The sequence below is a fragment of the Columba livia genome, chromosome 3 (genome assembly GCF_036013475.1).
Source record: "Columba livia isolate bColLiv1 breed racing homer chromosome 3, bColLiv1.pat.W.v2, whole genome shotgun sequence".
Taxonomy (NCBI): Eukaryota; Metazoa; Chordata; class Aves; order Columbiformes; family Columbidae; genus Columba; species Columba livia.
In genome coordinates this window covers 50,430,376-50,452,603 of record NC_088604.1, presented here as the reverse complement: position 1 = coordinate 50,452,603, position 22,228 = coordinate 50,430,376, and the positions used below count along the sequence as shown (strand labels likewise).

The 22,228-nt window shown below is 43.5% G+C and overlaps 1 protein-coding gene across 3 annotated transcripts; it reads right to left on the bottom strand.

Annotated features, from left to right (window-relative positions):
• Positions 1-15,915: 15,915 nt before the first annotated feature.
• MARCKS (myristoylated alanine rich protein kinase C substrate) lies at positions 15,916-21,702 on the bottom strand. 3 transcript variants are annotated; one of them, XM_065056702.1, is made up of 3 exons: positions 21,563-21,702; positions 19,086-19,258; positions 15,916-17,941 (listed from the first exon to the last, which is right to left on the bottom strand). In XM_065056702.1, exons 2-3 carry the CDS (start codon positions 19,182-19,184, stop codon positions 17,174-17,176), a joined length of 867 nt encoding a protein of 288 aa, XP_064912774.1. In that variant the 5' UTR covers positions 19,185-19,258; positions 21,563-21,702; the 3' UTR covers positions 15,916-17,173. The 3 variants fall into 3 exon arrangements, with proteins under 3 accessions (XP_064912774.1, XP_064912773.1, XP_064912772.1); XM_065056701.1 differs by lacking the exon at positions 21,563-21,702 and adding an exon at positions 19,499-19,638; XM_065056700.1 differs by lacking the exon at positions 21,563-21,702 and having other exon boundaries at positions 19,086-19,527.
• Positions 21,703-22,228: the final 526 nt, after the last annotated feature.

Below are 22,228 nucleotides of genomic sequence, written 5' to 3'. Positions count from 1 at the left end.
CACCCTTGCTGGCACAGCAATCCATGGAGCAGCTGGGCAGACCCCACCATGGTGAGGAGACCAGTGTTAGCTCATGGGATTGCTAATCCGATAGTTTGCTGACCATAGCTCTTTTTCTCACAGCGTCTTCAAAACCTCACACAGATGTCTTTTGTTGTGTTGTTTTCATCAGTTCTAAATCCCTTATAAAATAAAATAATGTTCCTGAGAAGGATAATTACTACAGATCTTATGATCCAGAAGAGTTTTCTAATATCTCTAATCTACAGTGCCTAAATTATTTTGTAATGCTAAGAAAATGACAGTATCTCTATTTCAAAAATGGTCAGAGAGGGTTGTATTTAATACAGTTGTTTAAAACACTATACAGTGTTTTTTACTACTGTGCAATCAAAAAAAAAAAAAAAAAAAAAGAAGTGAACAGTTATACCTCCCTCAAACTTAGCAGCTAGATCTTTTTTAAAAAAAATAAGAGTTTGATTTGCCCAGTTCTTGTAAGGGACAATTAAATTTCATGATCTGCACTTCAAAAAATGACCCATGATTTTGATAATTTTCATTTAATGGTTTCCCTACTTGAAATATGTCAGAAGTGCTTTATTTTTCAAACTGGTAGTATTTAGTGATTCTTGAAAAGGAAACATCTCAAGAAGACAGAGCCACATAAACAGCTGACATAGAGTATCGAGGCAAAGTCTGTTCTTAGATCTGCATTCACCTGATGGTTTGAATATGAACAATGGACTGCAAAAGCTGCTTCATTGAATTTTTAAAAAAGGAAAACATAGATTTTGGAGAATAAATTAGAATTTTATTTAAAAGTGAACAATAATCAGGTGCTTCCTAATCTGTACAATAGCATGACACAATGTTTCCATTGTAGCTGTTCCACTTCCATACTAGATAATTCGTATGGTCAGTTTGTTAAAAATTAGAGGCTTTGATTAAGTTTTCTGTCTCATTTATAATCTGATGTGTTTTTTGTAGGATTTCAAATTGCTGGCAGTATAGAAAACCTGGAGGGGTAAAGGCGAAAAAGAAGCAGAAACCATCTTACAACTCATGTTTTTTTCATTGCACAAATGACACATTTCTTTCAGGAAGCAGTTCATATACTTGTTTAATTTTGGAAAGGATTCTTTGTTTGAAAGGGATACAGAACAGCTTTGGCTGCCTGTTCCTGATAAATCAACTTTTCTGGAAGTTGACTGACTCCTTTGGAGCTTTGAAATATGTTTGCTTAGCTGAACAAGATAACGAAAATGAACCAGTCTGGGCACTAATTATATCATTAGCTGTTTATAAGTCAGCACTTACTACACTGCAGTGCTGTACATGAGAATAAGCTCTTGCTCCTGCTGTATGTAGGGGCTCCATATACTGGCAATAAAGTTGTTTAGATGGTTCCCATGAAGCAAGCATGCAGAATTCAGTCTTTGACAGGAAAAACCCTGAAGTTTTGCTGTTTATTTCAGGCAGTCATAGCAAAGGCTGAATAAAGCACAGCAAGATAAAATCAATTAGCAGTTGTGGCCTGCACACAAAACATTTTTTGCTAGGGATTTAGTGCAATGCTCTCTGTAAAAATATCATGATTCATTCCATTCTTTAATACTGTTAAACAATGGGTGTTCCTTAACAAGGGACATCCTTGTTCACACTATTTTGTGCATCTTGGTAAGTACAGGCAGCATTCACTCTTGACAGCTATAGCTCAAATTGCAAGCAAGCTACAGAGAATTATGTTTCTGCAGAGGGAACCCTTAGTCTCCTGCTGGGCTCCTATGAAAGAGGTGGCCAAAAGCCAGCTAACTTTGCTCCCCAACTGCAAGGAGCCAGGCTGCATTACACTTCTGGCAGCACTCAGCATCCCCGAGGAGGTTTTTCTGAGCAGAGTCCAAGCGCAGCCACCACCCAGGGCTGCACAGTCTGGTCTGCAGCTGGAGGAAGCTCATGCTGCAACTCATGGATGGGGTGGTGGCCAGGAGAAGACCCAGCCAGGGCAGTTGGAGCCTCGCCTCTTCCAGCCACCCACACTGCTCCTGCAGGACATGTCGGTGTGGGTGCCACCACATCCATGCCTGTCTGCTCATGGTTGTCCCCATGGTCTGGGGGAACAGCGTTGTCCTCATGAGTATACTGCATGAGCTGCACTGGCTTTCTCAGCAGTGCAAGATCCCCAGCATCTGCTTCCCTGTCCACCCTGCCTGAGAGCATTTGGGCTGGTGTAAGAAAACATCCCTCTGACAGCTCATTCTGTCAGACATCCCGCTGACAGTTCATTCTTCCATGGGAGGAGAATAACTTATGCTGCAAAAATTTGCTTCACGCAGGTACAGCTGTGCTCTCACCGTGGATTGTATAACTTATTTGGTAAAATTACCAACCCCGAGATTCAGTATACAGAATGAATTTATAAATAAAACCTTTTTTTTTTTTTTGACATACGACAAAGAGATTCTAGTATTATATAAGGCCATGACTTAGATGGGGGGGTGGGATGACTTTACCAATTTCTATTCTGACAGTTACACTTCACAGTTACCACTTCCATTGTTCACCGAAACGTTTGCAGCCATGCTTAATACTGGCTTTCAAAGCTGCAGCTGATGTTCATTTGTGCTCTATGCCAATACTCATCTCCTGCAAAACATATGGAGATTTATACATATATATATGTATATATATACACATACTGTAAAAGTGGTATTTTTTAAAAGGCCTGCTGGAACATCTCAAATTCTAGTAATGAGCTTGGTGAGGCTGCCCTTAAAAGATACATGAATGACCAGGGAGGATTTTTGTGGGTGTATTTTTTTCTTTCTTAATGAAGTACCCACGATTACTACAGCTCTATTAAAAATCCATTCTAATGACTGTTTAAGCATAGTTCAGTGCCAACTTTCATTTTAGCTTCAACTTAGCACTTCTCATTAATTTCTTACATTCTTCTGGCACTGAGGATCTCCATATTTGGTTTTACTCTTGGATTATGTCAGAAAAATTTGAACAAAATAGTTTCAGCTAAATGAACATGGCAAAAAAAAAATACCTTCCATATGTTGTTATTGAAATTGTCTGCATCTGTTTAAGTCAAAAATGGCAAGCTAGAAGTCTTTATACTCACTTATGATATAGCCACTTCAAGAAAACACTCTCGGGTTGAAGAAAATTGGTTAAGGAGTTTTAAATCAACTTGCCATTTTTTTTTGCATACTATGTAGATCTCTTTCATTATTCCCCTCTCTCTTTTTCTTAATTTAGTTTTAAACCCTTGTTTAAAATGAGTTTGCCAGCGATTCATTTACTAAGAATATCTTTAATGACATCTCAGTTATGGATACATTTGTCAAGAACTCCAGCTGTTAAGGCAAATTGACTTGAAAAAGCCAGAGTGGCTGTCATTGCTTCGGTACATGAGGGATGAAAAGCTTTAGAGTGTATTGTCAGCTCTCTCCCAGTTCCTATCAGTTAAAGTGTCAGACCTGATGACCTTAAGTCAGTACAGTGACATAAATTTGCTTGTGTACAGTCAGACTGTTTCTTGCCCTTTTAATCTAAAACAGAGAAATCACATACAAAAACTAGACGAAATAGAAAAGTTGACGAATATGCACTTAAGTCAGAAAATCACAAAGGCTGTTGCTACAACACTGAAAAGACTTTACACCCTCTTTATGTCCTTGTAAAGCTTACAACCTGCATTGACAAAAGTCCATTTTTGGAAAAAAGAATAAACCTTTAAACTCAAGTACTTAAATCCAGGAAAAAGTAAGAACTAAGGTAGCTCATTCTCTGGTCCACTAAGTATGGAATAATTTGGAGCCCAGTGGGATGGCCTCAGTGAGAGCGATATTAAACTCTCCCTTTCCTACTGCTTCTCTCCTGCAAGAGTGAATACATCGGGAGTGGGGGGACTTTTCTGTGAGATGGGTATTCAAATCTCTTCAGTCAGGCGTGTAAGCTTGCCAGCAGCTCCCTAGAGCACTCTAACTCTCAGCTATTGTAAAAATAAATACATCAAAACATACATAGAAAGTCTCCCATATCCTTCCTTTCCCCTCTCTGCTGTGTTTCCCACTGGCTAAACAGGGCAGCTGGGAGCAAGGTATTAGAAAAGTCTTTCCCAGGTAGATAACTTTCTCCAGACATTATAAAGGGAGCTTAGGCATCAAATCCATGTATGAAGTCAAGGAGTAAAGTTATTCCCCTTTCTATAGGGAGAACAGCCCAGACCAATTAAAAACAAAATTTCCAAATGGTCCACTACTTCTTCATTCCTCATTTTCCTGTAGAAAACCTTAAATACCAAGTTCCCATTTTGTTAGGCTAGACTGGTAAATATTCAGCCAAGCTGAAAATGAAGCCCTACAAAAGACTTCTAAAATCATTTGCCCAAGGTTGTATGGCAAACCAGCAGCAGTGACACATTTCCCTAGGGCTCCCATCCTAGGGAGCTTTGTGCTTCAAGCACACAACTGTCCTTTCTCTTCTTCATTCCTACTTTGCTACCTGAACTATAGGGATGTAAGAGATTTCAACCTCATTCTGTTCTGTTTTGAGGTACACTGCATTACTGTTTTATTTGCTGATCTACTGCATAAATAACCACATCTCAGATGGTTACAGGCATATAATGGGTAGGTGCTACTGAAACCCACGTGCTGGCTGAGGCAGGCATGTGAAAAAAAAATCCTTCATGTTTAGGATGACATTATTAAAGTTTCCATGAAAATTGTGCTTGTTAAAAGGAGCCAAGTTACATTTTCATGTGTAACTTTATTTTTGACAGTTTCTCAACCTTGGCTTTGTACTTTGTTTGCACTTCCTTGTTTTAGGAGGAAATTTGGCTCATAACAGATATCTGAAAGTCACATTCCTGCATGTTGTTTTAGTGGATACATGAGAAATTCTGATACTTTAAAAAGAAAGAAAGGGGAGAAAAATATTTGTTCCAAGATGCTCAGACTGACAGGACTCTGAGATCAGGGAATCTCCACCTTGACCAGACTGTGGAGATTACTGTCATGGAGTGAGGGAAATCCACTGCACTCTCTATTTGACACTTGAGTGATTAATGAGATGATATGCATAGAAGCAGGTGGCTGAATTTCCCTTGAAATAAGACCAGTAACATTCATAGAAGAGTGTTAAAATAATAGAATCATAGAATCACTTCAGTTGGAAGAGACCCTCAGGATCATTGAGTCCAACCGTAACCTAGCCTAAGTCTAGCACTAAAACATGTCCCTAAGAACCTTATCTAAATGCCTTTTAAACACCTCCAGGGATGAAGACTCCACCACTTCCCTGGGCATCCTGTATACATGTATACACTAGGAGAAAACACCAAATGGTGTGTGTGTCCTGGGTAGATATAATATATAATAACTGAAATTGTGATGGAGCACCTGACACAATGTTCCCTGAAACTCATAACCTGTTCAAATGTGGTCAGTACAGTGAAGCAAACAAGATCATCACTGCTGTTGTTTGTAGGCTATATATGTGGATATGGATATGGATATGGATATGGATATGGACACACGCACTACATTATTGTGTGTATCTAAATACAAGAGATTATAGACTATGAAAAGGCAGATCTTATTTTAGTGGCTGAAGATCAGTGCAGAAGGGAGAATTCAGTGAAGAATGATGTGTCTCTGCTGAAAAATTTTTGTTTCTGAATAATCTCTACTGCTGGTCAGCATGTTACAGATGTGTTTGCCTTTGTGTATAGTTGCGCTCTATAACACTATTTAGGTATATAACACATTTGCTGCAGGTCTATCATAAGTTAAATATTTAGCTATACTTGCAGATATTTAAATTGCTACATTTAGCAGATGGTTTTTGAATCTTTGGTCACCACAAACAATTCAAATTTGAATTCAAATTTTTTAATGCCAAGTAGGAAGGAACAGGAACACTTTTACTGGCAAACCAGTTCCTCATCATGAAACCAGAATGGCAATACTTCAGTGCTGTTTTGTTTGCAACTCTTTTTCTATACAGGCTATAGATTTTAATGAGGATCTAATTTTTTGCTGTGAGTTTATAATACCTAACTCAATAGAGTCCGCCCTTTATACTGAATAGTTAACATGTAATCTAATATTATAATATTATTTTATAAAATAAATGTTAAAAACAATTGGTTTATTTCCAAAATCTGTTTCTGCTTAGAGACTTTACTGATAACCACATTAAGAATAATATGCCTCTCTGTTAGTGCGTGTGTATTATTATTTAGTTGGATGTTTATACATACGTATCTCATGAGGTAAATTCTGGACAACTGTTATTGTACCCTCCCTTTCCTGTACACCAGCTTAACTTTTACTGAAACACAAGACAAAGTTTTCCCTGGTCTCTCAAGACCTTTAGGAAATCACTACATTGAATTAAAATTCTAAAGCAAAGATATATAAGTAGGAAAGGGATCTTGAGCTATGCTTTTGACCACCACTGGCATTAAGGTAGGATAAAGACAGACTGTCCCTTTCAGATTATCTGCTCTAACCTCAAACCTCCACAGGAAAGAAGGTTTTCCAACTTTTCTGTTGTGTAATCTGTTAGACCATTGAATTATGCCTGTAGTTAGGAATCCTTTCCTCAACTTAAGCAATATCCTCTTTCTTACAAACTATACTAATTATTTTTGTCCCACCTCCAGCTGCCACAGAGAACAACTGATTTCTCTTTGTTATAACCTTTCAGGTGTTGAAAAAACAAACTAAACTCTTAGTCCTCCAAACCTTTCCTTACCTGGAGTATGAAATCCATTTTTTTCCTTTGTAAAACCTGTGTGTTGCTTTCCTGTACAACTTCCATATTGCCCAAGATTTTTCTTAAAATACATCTTTCTTAAAAGGTGCTCAAAATGACCCTCTTGTGTCCTTGCCTCTGCACTTAGACAAGGACTAATGCTTGGCCGACACCACCTGTGAGCCATCTCAACCCCAGGCTCCTTTCCTGTTGCCTGGGTAGCCCCCATTTTCTCTTTATAAATTAGATTTCTTCTCTTCCTTGAAGCATAGCTCTTTGCTCAACTTCTGCTTGATTGTTGGATTATGTCTCCAGTTCGTTATCATGTGAAGTCCAATAGTATTCTGAGTTCCCTTTCACGTGCACTTCCAGTCCTCCCAGTATGGCAGCAAACCATTGAGTGTTATACCTTGAGGTTACTTTTTCTTCAGCTGACTTTATTCAGCAGCTGTTTTCCTAGTTCTTATATCCCTGGCTGTGCTTATGAAGATGTTGCATGTACAACATCAAAACTATTAGCAAACTCAAGATCCATCACAGCTCCTGACTCTTGCTGAATCTATTGTCAGAAGAGAAAATCACATTGACTTGACATGTTTTATTGTTGTGAAGCTGATGTTGCCTATTTACCATTTTATTGTCCTACAAATGAATTTGCTCTAGTGTATTTTCATTTATCTTAGTTGGCTGCTTTGTCTATAATTTCCCTACTCCTTGCTTCATAGTGTCATGGTTCCCATAACACTCATGTCTCTTTGTCCTTCTACTAGTCCTTTCTTTTTAAATTCTTTTTAACTCCTCAACCACTTCTCCCTCCTCTTTTTCCTCAACTCTTTTGTGAAACCATACTTAAAATCAGTATTGTCTTTGCCTTTCTCCAGTTCTCCAGAACATCCCATTTCTTTTTGTTGTCAAAAGCTCTTACTGATGGCTCAGAAATTGTTCAGCTAAATTCCTTATGTTTTGTGAAATCCTTTGACTACTTTTTTTTATTATTATTAACTTATTCTTTCCTCCTCTTGGCATGTTGTAGGTAGAGTTTTCCAAGTTTAACACTCTTGGTAGCAACAAGTGCTAGATGTCTCAGTGGTTACATTGGCTATAACAATTTTAGGGAAATTCCCTCCCATAGCTCTCTCATGCTGCTAGCAACACAGAATCTATAAATATAGCCAAACCACAAGCATTTTTACCACTTTAGCTGATTTATGCAACATGATGGTGAGAATGTCATCAGGCATTACCATTCCTCCCTATGTTAGAGGAGAAGTTCGAGAAGTTTTTAAACTTGTGATCTGTGGGTGCCTCTGACAAATTAGGCACAGTGTGCTAGAAATGACAGTGATTACAATCAATTTTACAAACCAGTGAGGCCACTTTCTTTCAATGCCATGTGAAAATAAATATGAAAAATCTCTTTTCCTTCTATTTAATGCACAATATGCATTTCAGATAATCAGGTTGCTTGTTCATGAGGACTCACAGCATTGCAAATGATGGGTCTGAACCAGTTTCCCAGTAGTTCCACTCCCTTGTTTTTCTGCAGTAAGTCAGCTAGAATATATACATTTTCTTCTGATTTCTGTTGTTTTAAAATACAATTTGGACTGAGCAGACTGTAGGAATAATAAATAATAAATAAATAAATCATAAATAATGTAGGAATAATGAATAATAATTGGAAAATTCAGGGCATTAAGGCACCTTCTTAATAGAAAAGAAAATCCATGAAGAATCTTCATTTTTGTATTTTAATATGCCAATATTTAATAAAGGTGAGGATGTATTTTCATGAAAAATGAACATCACTAGCCAGCCCCAAAAGAAAAATCACATATCTACATGCAAATATTTTCATTAAACAAGGCACCTCCGTTCCCTCCTTCCCAAAAAGCCAAGCTACTCCCAGGATGGGAATTCCTGCCTGTGCACAGACCAGCCACCCAAACAAGTAAAGCGTATTTTAGTTTCAGTACATGAAAATGGCCTCAAAGTGTCACTAGAGAGCTATCGATAATCTGGTTCTACACACATGTCAAGGTTTTGGGACTTTGTGATCTTTTCACTCAAGCTCCACTTCTAATTTAATCCTTTTTATTGCTTGAAATGCCCATTACTGTGTGTGGTGATTAAAATGCCCTGGCCACTTGCACTCGGATAGTAAGTCTTTTGGCATCACAGTTCAACTTTTAGGAAGGGAAAGAGCATGAAGTGAGAAAAGAAACATGTAAATAACATAGATTCTAACAAAAACAAAAACAAAAAAAAAAAAAGGAAGTTGGTAATTAATTCCCTCTGCCTTCATAATCTTGACCAAGACAAATAGAAATGTGATTTGAACAATGGTAGGAAGTGAAAGAGCCTAACCTTTTCTGCATTTAGCCTGGAAGCTTTTTCAGAGCAGAGGCTGTCTCTTGTATATGTTTACACAGTGCCTGGCACAAGCAAGGTTTATATTTAATCTGGGCCTTTCGAGTCTGTATCACAATATAAATACTTCCTAATAGTAGTTCGTACGGGAACGAACCTTTGTTTGTGCTGCTGTTCAGAAGCGGTCCCCGACCACGCTCCTCCTTCGGGATTTCTTCCCAGCTGGCCACGTCACTGTCATCTGCTATTTGACTGCCTTTAATGTTGCGGATTCATGAGAAAGGAAGCCTGTAGTAAGATCATGGCAAATGTAAAAATGTCCAGTCTCATATGCACATGGTGTAGGTTTTATACATATGTTGCTTCACTCAAACGCTACTGGGTTCATCTTGTGTTCTGCTTTCTTTCAGTGTCATTTTCACCCGCGTAGCTTTCTTAAAGAGTTACACTACACACGTTCCTTGTTTTATTTTTGTCACAAAAGACAAAGAGTGTAGTATTTTTCCTAATATCCTCAAGAACAACTTAGTACTTCCATCTTTTCCAACTCTACATGACAGAGCCACGCAGAATGTTTCCAGTGATTACACCTGATATGTCTGCCATGAAGCATTTATGAGGAGACTAACTTCAGAAGTACTATTTTGTTTCTGCTTCTATATATCCACAGATTATTAAACTAATGACTATCATAACATGTATGCAATAACAACAACAAGATGCAAGTAAAGCCCTAAAGCCTCTTTAGATTAGATTAGATGAGATTTGCACTGGGATTTAAATAGAGAACAGTTGGCTTTGAATCTTTCTCCTCTGTTTATTAAAGTTGATGGTCCTGTTCTGACATCACTGGGAAGATATTTTCCCCTTCTTTCTCCCCTTTGGCTCAATTTATAATAACATCAGAAGTTTCATGATCTCGAAATGACAACTTTCTGTGTAGGCAACACAAAGGCAAAAAAATTACCAGATAACACAGCATTCATTGGATACCAATGATCACCAAAAACTATCAGTTTTACATTGAAAATAGCAAACTTTTCTGATGATTTATCCACGTGAGCTTTTAAATAGATTCCTGCATCATCACTTCAATGTATAGGCTTGTCAAGTATTAGACAGACTTCATGTGGTGGTAACAGAGGAAAAGCGAGGCCCAAAGAACCTCCAGGGTGTAATAATGAGGTTAAGTTTCCAGTGGCATGTCATTTCTGTCATTTGTAACAGCAACTTGTGAAAGTGCCCCTGTCTTTTGCCAGTGTGTTCCTGTGTGTCTTCAGTTTCTTAACACAGTCACAGTTTCTTATCCTTTTACTGCACAAGCTCTGTTTCAGGTTGCAGGTGGATGCTGCATGAAAGAATCTAGTGTATCTCACCATTAGCAACATTTGCAGGGGAGTTTGGGGGATTGGACTAGCTGATCTTTCAGGGTCCCTTCCAATCCCTAACATCCTGTGATTCTGTGATTCTGTAATTTTAGAAGTGCTTTGTATTGGTTAGCTTCCCTCTCATGGATCTCAGTGACAGAAGAATAATGCCAAAATAAGCCCTTCCCAAAATTCCTTCTCTAATTTAGTATACACATGCACTATTTCTCCATGTGAGCACTAACTTGTAAAGTTAGGTGTTAAACAGCAGAATAAAATACTAAAATAGAATTCAAATATACCTACATAAAAACATCCAGGGAAATGGATTCAGATATATTTTGGAATTATTCTCTCCCCACTGTTTTAAGTTTTCTTCCTGGATATTTATTAGAAACCAAATGCATATGTAGGATATGCAAAAAATAGAACCGGGGGGGAAAAATCATATTTCTTCATGTATATTGAGTATTAGCCCATGATTTCTGCCATTTTGTTGGATTACTGAGATGGAAAATATTTGCTGTCCAGTCCCCTCAGAGGTGCTGTGTCTGGTAAGCTTCCTTTAACAGGCTCCTGAACTGCAACATGGGGCTTGTGACCAACTGGCTTCTTGATTCATTCCTGAAAAACATTACCTTCATCAATTTTGGATTTGGCTTCCTTGGTGGTTTTTGAAAGTGGCTTGGCTTTGCATTCCCATGGAAACAGTGTCTCTCGTAATTAAACTATATAATTTATAGACAGAAGGGGGCTACTTCACATCTATGACAGCCTTGCTTTAGGGGCTAGGAAAAAAAAAAAAACAAACAAAAGTTTCTTCATTCAGTTCCTGAAGTTGGGCGGGATTTTTTGTCCTCTCACTCTTTTTTTGTAAAGGAGTTCTGGTCCAGAACTTTCTTTTCCAGTGAGTAGCCTATTAGCAATGGCTCCACAATAGGTTTTATTTCCTTTGAACAGCAGCTCACCCTCGTAAGCATGGATTTTGTGTTATGTAATTAATTTAAAATATTCAGGTAGGTCTACATACCAAGTTACAGAGAGATAACTACTCTAGTATAGGCTAGCAAGTGATTACTTGCAGCTATTAGAGCTACTCTGCAACCAACAGATTCACGGGTGTGTTATTTTCTCTCTCTTGTTTAGAAACCAAGCTGTGAACTTCAGGAGACAGTCTAGTTTGGACTGTACCTAAGAATAAATCTCTAGTCACTGTGGTCTCTGATAATGGCAACCATCAAATACTTCATTACCGACAGTATCAACTGTGGTGTTGGAAAGGACCTCACAAGGCAGTGTTGCTTGGCTCAAAACTATTCCTCTCCAGTGCTCTTCTAATGCAGGCATGTACACATCCACAAGAATTAACCTAAAAATCCCAAGTCCTGGAACATTTACCTGCTTCATGATAACAATGCTTACACCACCAGCAGCAACACTTCCCCATGTTGCTGTTCTGAAATTAGAATTGTGTTAGGCATGATTAAAAAAAAAAAAAAAGGAAGAGAGAGAGAAAGAAAACCCCATTTTTAATTGAATAATGGCTTTGCCACTTTATCTAAATTCATCATCCATGTATCTTGTTTGGGTCTTTTGAACTGCAAGTATTGATGTCCTGTTTCATCCAGGATCTTGGTAGTCCTGTTCTGGACATGTCTTCCTATAACAAAGACTGAGAGCAAAGATGTACAAATAATACTTGTAACTCTCCTCAATATTTCAAAATGTTCTGAAAGCATTAACTGAAGTTTTATGTCACCTCTACCAAATGATATCATCCATATCCTAAAATAGGTGCATTCTCAAGCCAAGTCTCGTGCTCTCTTATAGAAAGTGTACTCAATAATATAGCCTAAATTTAGATATTCATAACTCTCTACTTTGTTTAAGAGGCAACAGTTATGTTTAGCCATAATCCTCATTTTTATTCCAATTGTTGGCCCTCCTCTGATCTCCCCAATAGGCAATGTTCCCACTTCAGGGCGATCTCATCTCAACAGCTGTCTCAGTAAACACATGGCGAAACACTCTACTACAGCTTCCCTTTCTATAACAGCTCCTCAAAGAAGCAAAAGGCCCGAAAAATCTCACTGGCTCTTCTCAGGGCACATCAATACACAGACTTTCAGTAACCTTGCACTTCACCATAGCACCACCTCCTACATTCCTTCCTGCACATACCAGGAGGCTGCCCGCCCTGCCTGCCTCTGCCCGCAATAGCTCCCATTCATTGTCAATTAGCCGAGGTCCTTGGAATTGTAAAGAGGACAAATTAACCTCACTGTCTACAGTATGTTACAAACACAATATGCTATTTTTCCCTTTCTGCATACTTGAGGAAGGAAAGTACCTGCTTTATTCTATCCCAGTGACCTAAGCAGGGTAGAAAAATTGGCCATAACCTAGAAACAGGATGCTTTCAACTAAGCTACATCATTATGGAAAACACATTTTATCTCAGTCTCTTAAAACCCAGCAGACGAACGTGGAAATGAGATGGGTATCACCAACTATGACCTTTTACTACTCTTTTACTACACAAATAGTATAAAGGCTGAAGTCACAGGACTGATTTTGCAGGAAACCATTAACTGGTATTACAGCTTCAGACTAGAACATGTATTATTCTAGATTTTTTAAAGCAATACAAAAGGACTTGCAACTTAGAAAAACCCAAACAATCAAAGCAGATGAAAATCTTTGACCTTTATCGAATCATCTGCAAGTGAAGTTCAAGAGTTGGCTGTTTCAAACAGCATTAGATAACAAAAAAAAGCCATCCTTAAAGCACAGACATTCTCCCTCACAGAATAAATACCCCTATATGCAACATTTGCATCAAACAGGAGCTTTTGGGTATGTCAGAATTTGATACATGGACACTTGATTTGTACATGTGCTTGTGTACACAAGTGGGAAGGTGAACACACTCCAGTAGAAGCCAAAGCCTCAGCTCCATTTCCCGCCCCCACCCTGCCTGTCACTTTATTTGCCTCATTTCCTTGCCTGAAGGCAAATTCCCTACTATTTCCCATTAATAACTATCAGAACCAGATACAGAATCCAAGTGCTTGAGGTCAGACATTGTGATTTGGAGACTCTTAAATTATGTTTAGATACAACCAATATAGGCATAAAATTTGAAAGGACTTCTGTACAACCAAGTTTTGACCTTGAACGAGGAAGACTGTTGCCTCAGTCTAAGTAAATAAACAGAAGCAAATCTCTAGAGCCTCCAGTCAGGAAAAATTAGATTCCAGTGTAAGTTTTACCTAAAAATATGACATTGTTTCAGCACAACAGAAGTTACCTTGTTCATAGCAATAATAACATTCTGCTTAAAAAGAAGCACAGCAACCCAGGAGGTAGGAAAATCAGCTTGAAATCACACATTTTAAAGTCACATGCATTTGAATTCTGAGAGAATTTGTTGAAATTACAGTACTTATTATGATTAGTATTTTCATCGAGGCATAATAGCTACCAATGCAATAAAAACCAAGGCATAAAGCTTTCCTGGTAAGAAGATTAACCATCTCACCAGTCACTAATGCCCAGCCCCTTCATTTTCCTTGTACATAAATAAGAATATTCTACAACTGCATAGGAGTGAGCACTCAGTCCCTCAGGGATGGAGGGAGGAGGAATGCTCTTGCACAACTCTTTGGCAGGAGGAAGCAGCTCAAATCTCCTCCATTTCCACTATTCCAAAGTCCCTTCCGACTCCTGCCTTCTGAAACCGCAGAGTGAGGTTGAAACTGGTATCACCAAACCTCACCCAACTGCTGCGACCAGATTAGTAGACCGTGCAACTGGTCTTCTTAAAATGTATTTTTAAAACTCTACCATTATTAAGACTTGGAAAGAGATTTCAAGCCAAGCCACAGAATGATGAAGTCCCAGGCCAGGAGCCCAGCGGCTGGGGCAGGAACCATTCTGCACCACCAGGAACTGAAAGTGCTTCACCACCAGCTGAGTGAGGAAAGAACACGAACATTTGAAGAGATCAGGTTAGGAAAAATCTGAAAAATATCTTTACTAGCAATTATTTTATTCACATGTACACATACAGTTTATCCAAAAAAAAAAAAAAAAGGCAGATAAAAAGAAATTCAGACTTCTCTTTAAGAATCCTTGGATTTAAATATATATATATTTATTAAAAAGAGACATTGATTTTATGGCCAAGACATCATGCGTCTCAGAACAGGTTTTTACAGCCATGTTATAAAAACCCCTTAGCAAAGCAGTTATGCACTAGACTTCAAACACATGTACTCCAAGAATGACACTGGTGTGGAGGATCTTGTTTTACATCCATTTATTTTTGTCCCTCAGCAATTATAGCATAGTTTCAATACATTTCTAAAGCTATAGAGAAATACCAGGGCAACTAGAGTACATACAAGCCAAAGTTAAAATGGTAGACAGCTGAATTTAAAAAAAAAAAAAAAAAAAAAAAAAATAGAAAAAAAGGACGCATTCAGCAGGAAATCTACTATACTTCATTCAGTTTAGGCTTTGTTCTTTAGGGAACAAGGTGCTAACGTGCCATTTTCTCATAAAATGAATCATAATTGCTTCCAAAGAGTTTCTGCTGAAAATTTAGGTGGAAGCAAATAAGTGTAACACTAAACTTTCTCCTATAAACTTAGAAGCAACACTTTATTGAATCAGTTTCCACCCTCCAAATACCACTGCTGCTTTTCTTGTATGAACCCACTGATTTATTAAGGCATAATATGCCCTGAGCAATACGCTGGAAAATAGCCAAAGAGCCTAACAATTAAAGGCAAGCACCAAGTGATTATTTTTATAGACAAATTTTGAAAACTGTTTTGTAACTCACCTGTACTTGGGAGTAGCACTTGAGGAAAAAAAGAAAATATTGCTTTTAATTAGTTTGAGCAAAATGGCAGTGTTAATTCCCTCTTTTTCCCTCCAGGCTAAAGTTGTCAAGCTAATGGTCTAGGTACCTAAGTAGGACCAGCATACCAAGAGGTAAGTGGGACATCTATTCAAGAGCTTAATTTTTAAGCAAGTCATCATAAAAAATTCAGTGCCCCACCCTAAGCAATTCAAATTAAATCTCATTTTCCTCAAGAGGCAAGACTCTCATACACTGGATACCTCTGGTCTTAAAAGCAAAATGGAGCCTGAACAGGAGAATCACACACTCTACATGCTCAGACTGCCATCCAGTCTGCTTTTTAGAACCAGAAAAGCCTATAAATTAGCTGGTGCACTGCCCAATTTCTCTAAAAGATGCACAATATTACAGAGTTCCAGGTTCTAGGAAGGTAGTTTTCAAGGCTAGTGCTAACAGCACACGACTTTATACAAATTTAGGCAATACTGGCTAGTCCCTTTAAGCTACCGGAGTATCCATAAAAGAAAGACAACCAAATTATACATTTTATTCACATTTATTTTTCGCTTTTAGTGTGCTCACAGAAAATTAGAACACCTTAAGCAGGAGTTTAATAGCAATTTTTGTAAGCAAAGTTACATTCCATCTCTAAGTCAAATTGGTCAAAGCTTCTCCAGTATTTACAAAAACATGATAGACAAGATGCTACACAAAAAAAAACATTGCATCTGAAGAGTTTTCTTTTATTTTCAAAGACAACTGGAAAAGAAAGCATTGTCTGCTGTAATCAAAAACATACCACAGTATAAACAGTAACCATTCCACTTATCACAGCTTGGTTGAGTTTAAAATTTGTGTTTAAAAGGTCCAAGATGACTGCAGTTTTACAAAAATGGGCAGGGTGGAAAGAGTTGCAAACTTCATGTGCTTCTGGATATCAAGATTTGTTTTTTTATACAATAGTCACAGTTAAAAACACCCTGCTGGTAATACATAATTACACTTTATTAAGGTCATAAACCAGCAATAAACAATAAAGCCTATACAACTTGTATTTCTACTTAATCACTGACTGATACAGCTAACATGAGATAAGTGAAAAGTTCCTATGGTTTAAATGAATTCCTAAGACTATGATCTCTTTATCTGGGTATTGATTTTTATTTTTTTTTTTCCTTTTTCCTTTCCTTCTTAATCAAGACTTGTAGTGTTGTAAACCTTATAGAACATCTGCCTCACAAAATACATCGTAATAACTTTCTTTTAAAAAAAAGACTAACCCCTTACATCATTTCTGACGGGGCGCACTCCCGCCAAGGGCTGCGCGCCCCAGGTTCCCCACTGCGGCCCCTGTCACTTCATTTGATATCCCTTATTGACCCACCCATCTCCTTCATATATGGGCATGTCCATAGACCGATCAGGAAAAGTTTTATAATATGAAGAGAGTTGCAAAGTATAAAAAAAAAATCAAAAAAACAAACAGAAAAAACAAACCAAAAAAAAACCCGAACCAAAACAAAACATTAATACTGATGAAAAAAAAAAAAAAAAAACCCCAAAATATAGAGGGTGGGAGAGGAGGGCGGAGGGGGGCCCCCCTCGGCCCGTTGGAATGGCGGCAACACACAACGATTTAAAATGGGAGCTGCGGGGGGAGAGAAAAAAAAGAAACGAGATATCTTTTAAATCAATCCCTGGTTGTAGACAAGTTCTCCGAGACCAGTACCTGGCACCACTCCAACAAACAAACAGGGGGGAAGAAAAGTCCGTCGGCGAGGGGCGGCGGCGGCGCTTACTCCGCCGGCTCGGCGGCGGGTCCCTCGGGACTGCTCTCGGAGGGGGGCTCCTGCCGCGCCGGCGCCGGCTCCTCCGCGGGGGCCGCCTCCTGATCGCCGCTGCCGGCCTCACTCGTGGCGGCGCCGGCGCTCGCCGCCTCCTCCGCCGCCTTCGCCTTCCCCTCCGCCTGCTGCTGCTGCGGCTGCTGCTCCTCGGCCGCCGCCGCCGGGGCCTCTTCTCCCGCCGCCTTCTCGGGGGCGGCCTCGTCCGATTTGGCCTCCTGCGAGTCCCCCGCCTCCTCCTTCGCCGCTTCGGCGCTGCCGGCGGCGGCCGCGCAGGCCTCCTCGGCGGCGGCCTTGCCCTCCTCGCTGCCCGCCGCCTCGGGGGCCGCCGCCTCCTCCTTCCCGCCCTCCGCCGGGGCGGCGGCGGCGCCCTCGCCCTCGGCCCCCTCGCCGGCCTCCTTCTTGTTCTTTTTGAAGGAGAAGCCGCTCAGCTTAAAGGACTTCTTGAAGGAAAAGCGCTTCTTTTTTTTTTTCGGGGTCTCGCTGCTCGATGAGGGGGTCGCGCCCTCCTCAGTCTTTGGGGAGGACTCGCCCTCCGCCGGGGAGGCCGGCTCGGTGCTCTCCGCCTCGGCCGCCTCCTTCTCAGAGGCGGGCTCCGACGAGGCCGCCTCCTCCTTGCCCGTCTCCTCGGCGGGCGCGCTGCCGTTGGCCTGCACCTCCTCCTTGCCCGCCTCCGCCGCCGCGGGGGAGGCGTCGCCGTTCACCTTCACGTGGCCGTTCTCCTGCAAGACAGCGACGGGCGTTACCGGCGGTGCCGAGAGGGTGGGGGGGACACGGGACGACGACTCCGCAGCCCTCCCCCCTCCGCGGCTTTTCCTCGCCCGCTTTCTGCTTCCGCGGCTGAAACCCCCGGGCCCTCCGCCGCCCCTCGCCGCGGCGGGCGCCCCCAGCGGCTGGCGAACCGCGCAGCGGCCGCCAGAGGGCGCCGCGGCTCCACTCAGCGGCCGCGGCGCCGCGCACCCCCCCCCGCTCCCGGCGCGCCCCGTCCAGCCGCGGCGGCGGCGCGGGGCGGGGAAGGCTAACAAAGCTCTCCCGACCCCGAACCCCCGCCCGCCGCTGCCCCTCTCCGCCCGGGCGATGGGGCGAGGCGCCCCCGCCTTCCCCCCCCTCCCCCCCGCGCCGCATTTGCATCTTTCAGGCGCCCGGAGAGCGGCTGGCTGTCCCGGGCGGCAGCTGCGGGGGCGGCGGGGGGTGCCCGCCCGCAACGACGCTGCTGCTTCGCGGGGCAGCGGAGACACGGCCAGCCCGGCAGCCGGCTCACGTTGGGGGTGTGTGTGGGGGGGGGTGACAGAAAGCCGTGCCCCGAGGCTGCCCCGGCTGAGCTGCTGTGGACGGAGCGAACCGCGCAGTCCCTGCCCCGCGCTCCCGCCCGAGGCGGGTGGCCAACGCCGCGCTCCCGCCGAGCCCCCAGCCCGGCGGCTCCGGCCCCCGCTGCCACACGGCCATCCTGCTACCATGAGAGGCGTTTCGCGCTAGTCACCGAGTGTCTTCGGGAGAGGGAGGTTAAATGGCCAGAAAAGCCGAGCCATATAAGAGCCTTCCGTTTAAGAGCCATTGGGACACTTCACCATAATACACGAGGGATTAAAAAAAAAAAAAAAAACAAAAAAAAACGTGCCCCCCGCCCCCCGCAGGAAAGATAAAGGAACAAACCATTCAAAGCCGAGCCCGTTTACAAAAAAAAAAAAAAAAAAGGAAATTATTCCTTTGCCTCGAGTTGCAAAGATAAAAGAATCGACCGTATTCTCCATTCAATGTGCCACTGGGGCATCAAAGGAAGAAGAATTAAACAGGATGCGAAAGAGAGGCCGTCGAGGTTGGCTTAAAAAAAGCAGTAGGTTTAATATTTTTTTAATATTTTTTTACCTGTCCATTCGCCTTGGATGGAGATGCAGCCACTGCTTCCCCAGGTTTCTCGGCGGAGGCTTCGCCCTTTGCAGCGGTCTTGGAGAACTGGGCACCCATGCTGTCTTATTCAACAAAGAAACTCAACAGATCCAAAAGGAGGGGAAACAAAGAGCGTTGGGTTGGTATAAATACTGGGCGACCAGCAGCAGCAGCAACACACACACACACCAGAGGGGAAAAAAAAAGAGAAGAGAGAACAGAACCGATTATAATGCACTCCTTTTAAAAAATTTAAAGTTGAAGAGATCAAAAAGCAGCAGCACAGGAGGGAGGGGAAAAAAAAGGAGGAAAAAGTCGAGCAAAAAAAAAAAAAAAAGGAGCCCAAGTTTAGTAAAAAGAAGTAATAAAAAATCCCAGATTTGTAGCCGTACTGTAGACAAGGAGAAAATGGAGAAATCTCCCTGGTTGCTAATAAGATGCGGAGTCCAACGCCCAAGTGCACAGATGAATGGGCTTCCCGAGCGGTGACGGCAGCCCTCCGCCCGGCGCCGGCCAATCGCCGCCGCGCCACACAAAGGGGGGCGGGGCCTGGCCGCTCGGCGAACAATGGAGCCGCGATGGCAGCGGTTTGAAATCAGCCCCCGGCCGATAATGAATGTGCCGCTCCGGCGCGGCGCGGGCGGGCGCGCGGAGCCCCGCGCCGGGGGAGCGAACAAAACACCCCGATAAAGCAGGGCGGGCGGGCAGGGACAATGGTGCGAAGGGCGTGCGGGTGAGTGCGAGTGTGAGTGCGAGTGTGAGTCCGTCCCGGCCCCGCCGCCCGCCCCCACCCGCTGCCGCCGTGAGAGAGCAACAGATAGTGTGTGCGAGCCCGGGGCGGGGGGAGAGGGAAGGAGGGGATTTGCTGCCACCACCCCCCCCCTTTGCTCTTTTTTCTTTTCTTCCCTGGGTTTAATTGGTCGCGATTGTAAAATCGCCCCCAATTTGGAAGGTATTTGAACCACGTAGATCGGGTTTCGCCAAACGAGATCACGAGTCGAAATTAGTAGGTCTGTAGGCCAGATGTTGCAAACGCTAAAGCAGCGGCGGCAGGAGCTGCTGCCGAAGCAGAAACGGACCCCTCCCCCACCGGGATATTGTCTTGGAATAAAATATTTTGTGCTTAGCCTACGGCTCTCATTAAATTCTGCTGTCCGATTATTCCTGATTTGTGGTTTTTAAAGTATTTTCTGATGCGGCGACCCATTTCAAGATTACATTTCCATGCCCTCAAGTAGTGGGCTAAGCGACATAATGGGGGAAACATTTGCGCTTTCCCGAACCCGAGCCCCGAACATGTATTTACGTTGAATTTAAACCCTCGAATAAGATGTAACCCGAAACTAATGCGTGCGAATTAACGGTGATCTGGAGCGCTTCGTAGCCGTGGGGTGGGTGAAATATCACAGAGACGATTGATTTCCTTTCTCGGGGGAGGGGGCGGTGTGTGCGGGGAGCCGGCCGGCTCCCCCCGCCGTGCGGTGCGGGAAAGGCTGGCCTAGAGCCCCCGCCCCGTTGCCACTACCCCCATTTAAGGAGCAGAAATGAGCGTCAAAACGATCGGTTTCCAAACTCGGGTAATCTCGTCCAAACACCTCTTGTTTGTAAACAAGGATGTTAAAATTATTGCGATAATGAAGGGCTGCGGAGCAGGGAGGCTCGGCCCAGCCTCCCACCTTCCTCTCCCCGCGGGTTACTCGGGGCTGGCGGGGTCGGTGGGCTTTGTGCGGCCGTCGCCGCCTTTCGGTAACCCCGGCGAGGGCAGCCGGTTATTTTCAGCCGCTCAAGGGAATATTTCGTTTTGTAGGGACAAAAGGGGCACTTGGTTGTTTTGAGGGGGATGGAGCCTCTCCCTCCCCCCCGCCGCATTTCACGCACAGCTCCCCCGCCGCCGAAAGCAGCCGCTGCCCGCCGCTCCCTTTGTCCCGGCGGCCGCCGCCTGCCCCGCCGATCCCGGCAGAGCGGCCTCCCGCTCCTCAGCGGGGCAGCCCCTGCCCCCACCCGCGGCCGCGCACCCCGAGCCGGCAACACCCGCGCCCCCCGGGGCCGGAGAGGGGAGCGGCCACGGGCTCCTCCGGGGTGAACGCCCACGGCGGGGCGGGAGTGCCGGTGCCGCCGCCGCGCCTCGGGGCTCCCTCGGCGGGGTCGCGCTGCCGGGCGGTTTCCCTGGCGACGGCCGGGGGACGGCGGGGGCTCCTTGGCGGGGCTGGAAACGGGGCGGGGGCGGCCCTGCCCGCCCCGGCGCCACCTGCGGTCGCCGGCCTCGCCGCTGCGGGGCTGGGCTGCGGTGGGGCCGGGGGCGCAGCGGCGGCCGCTCCCGGGAGCCGCGGTGGCAGGAGCCGGTCTCCGGAGGTCCCTCGCCTGACGTCTCCCCCGCTCCGGGCGTGCGTGGGGGGTGGTGCACGGCAGAGAGCACCGTCGGCAAAAGGGGATGGAGAAAGCTACGGAGGGCTTACCTTGCGGCGTGACGGCAACGCGACCGTGGGGCACAGACAGCCGGACAGCTTCCCGCTTCGTGATCCACCTCCGCTTCCCAAGGGGAATTCCACGCGTAGTGTTTTCGCTGCTCCTTTTAATCCGGATATTAAGCAGATCGTGATTTTGTTGTTGGTGGTGTTTTTTTTTTTGTTGTTGTTGTTGTTTGGGTTTTGTCTTGTTTTAACACTGGTTGCTGTAACATCATCTGAGAAGACCTGATGGAAGACCATGACAGGACTTCACAATCAGCATCAAAAGTCACCTGTTCGCCTTGCATGGGTATCTATGCAATTTCACCTATATGGGCGCATACAGTTTTACCGTATCATAGCTACATCTGAATCTCAGAGTAGTGTCACTGAAGAATTTCATAGAGTGACTGTGGGAGTTTTGATGGTGTACACTTTGCATTATGCTTTTGGTATGTTTTTCAACCATTTCAATATTTTATAACTATAAAAGAAAAAAAAAAAAAAGAACAAGAAAAAGCCTTGACTGATGTTATTCTAGATGCTTAGCCTCTGGACAAGCAGAAAATCTGGAATATATGCACACACTCTCTGTCAGTCCCAGGACTGGACAACCTGGACAGCTAACTCTGCTTTCTAACCTAAACCCTTGAACGTGAGGTGCAAATACAAGAT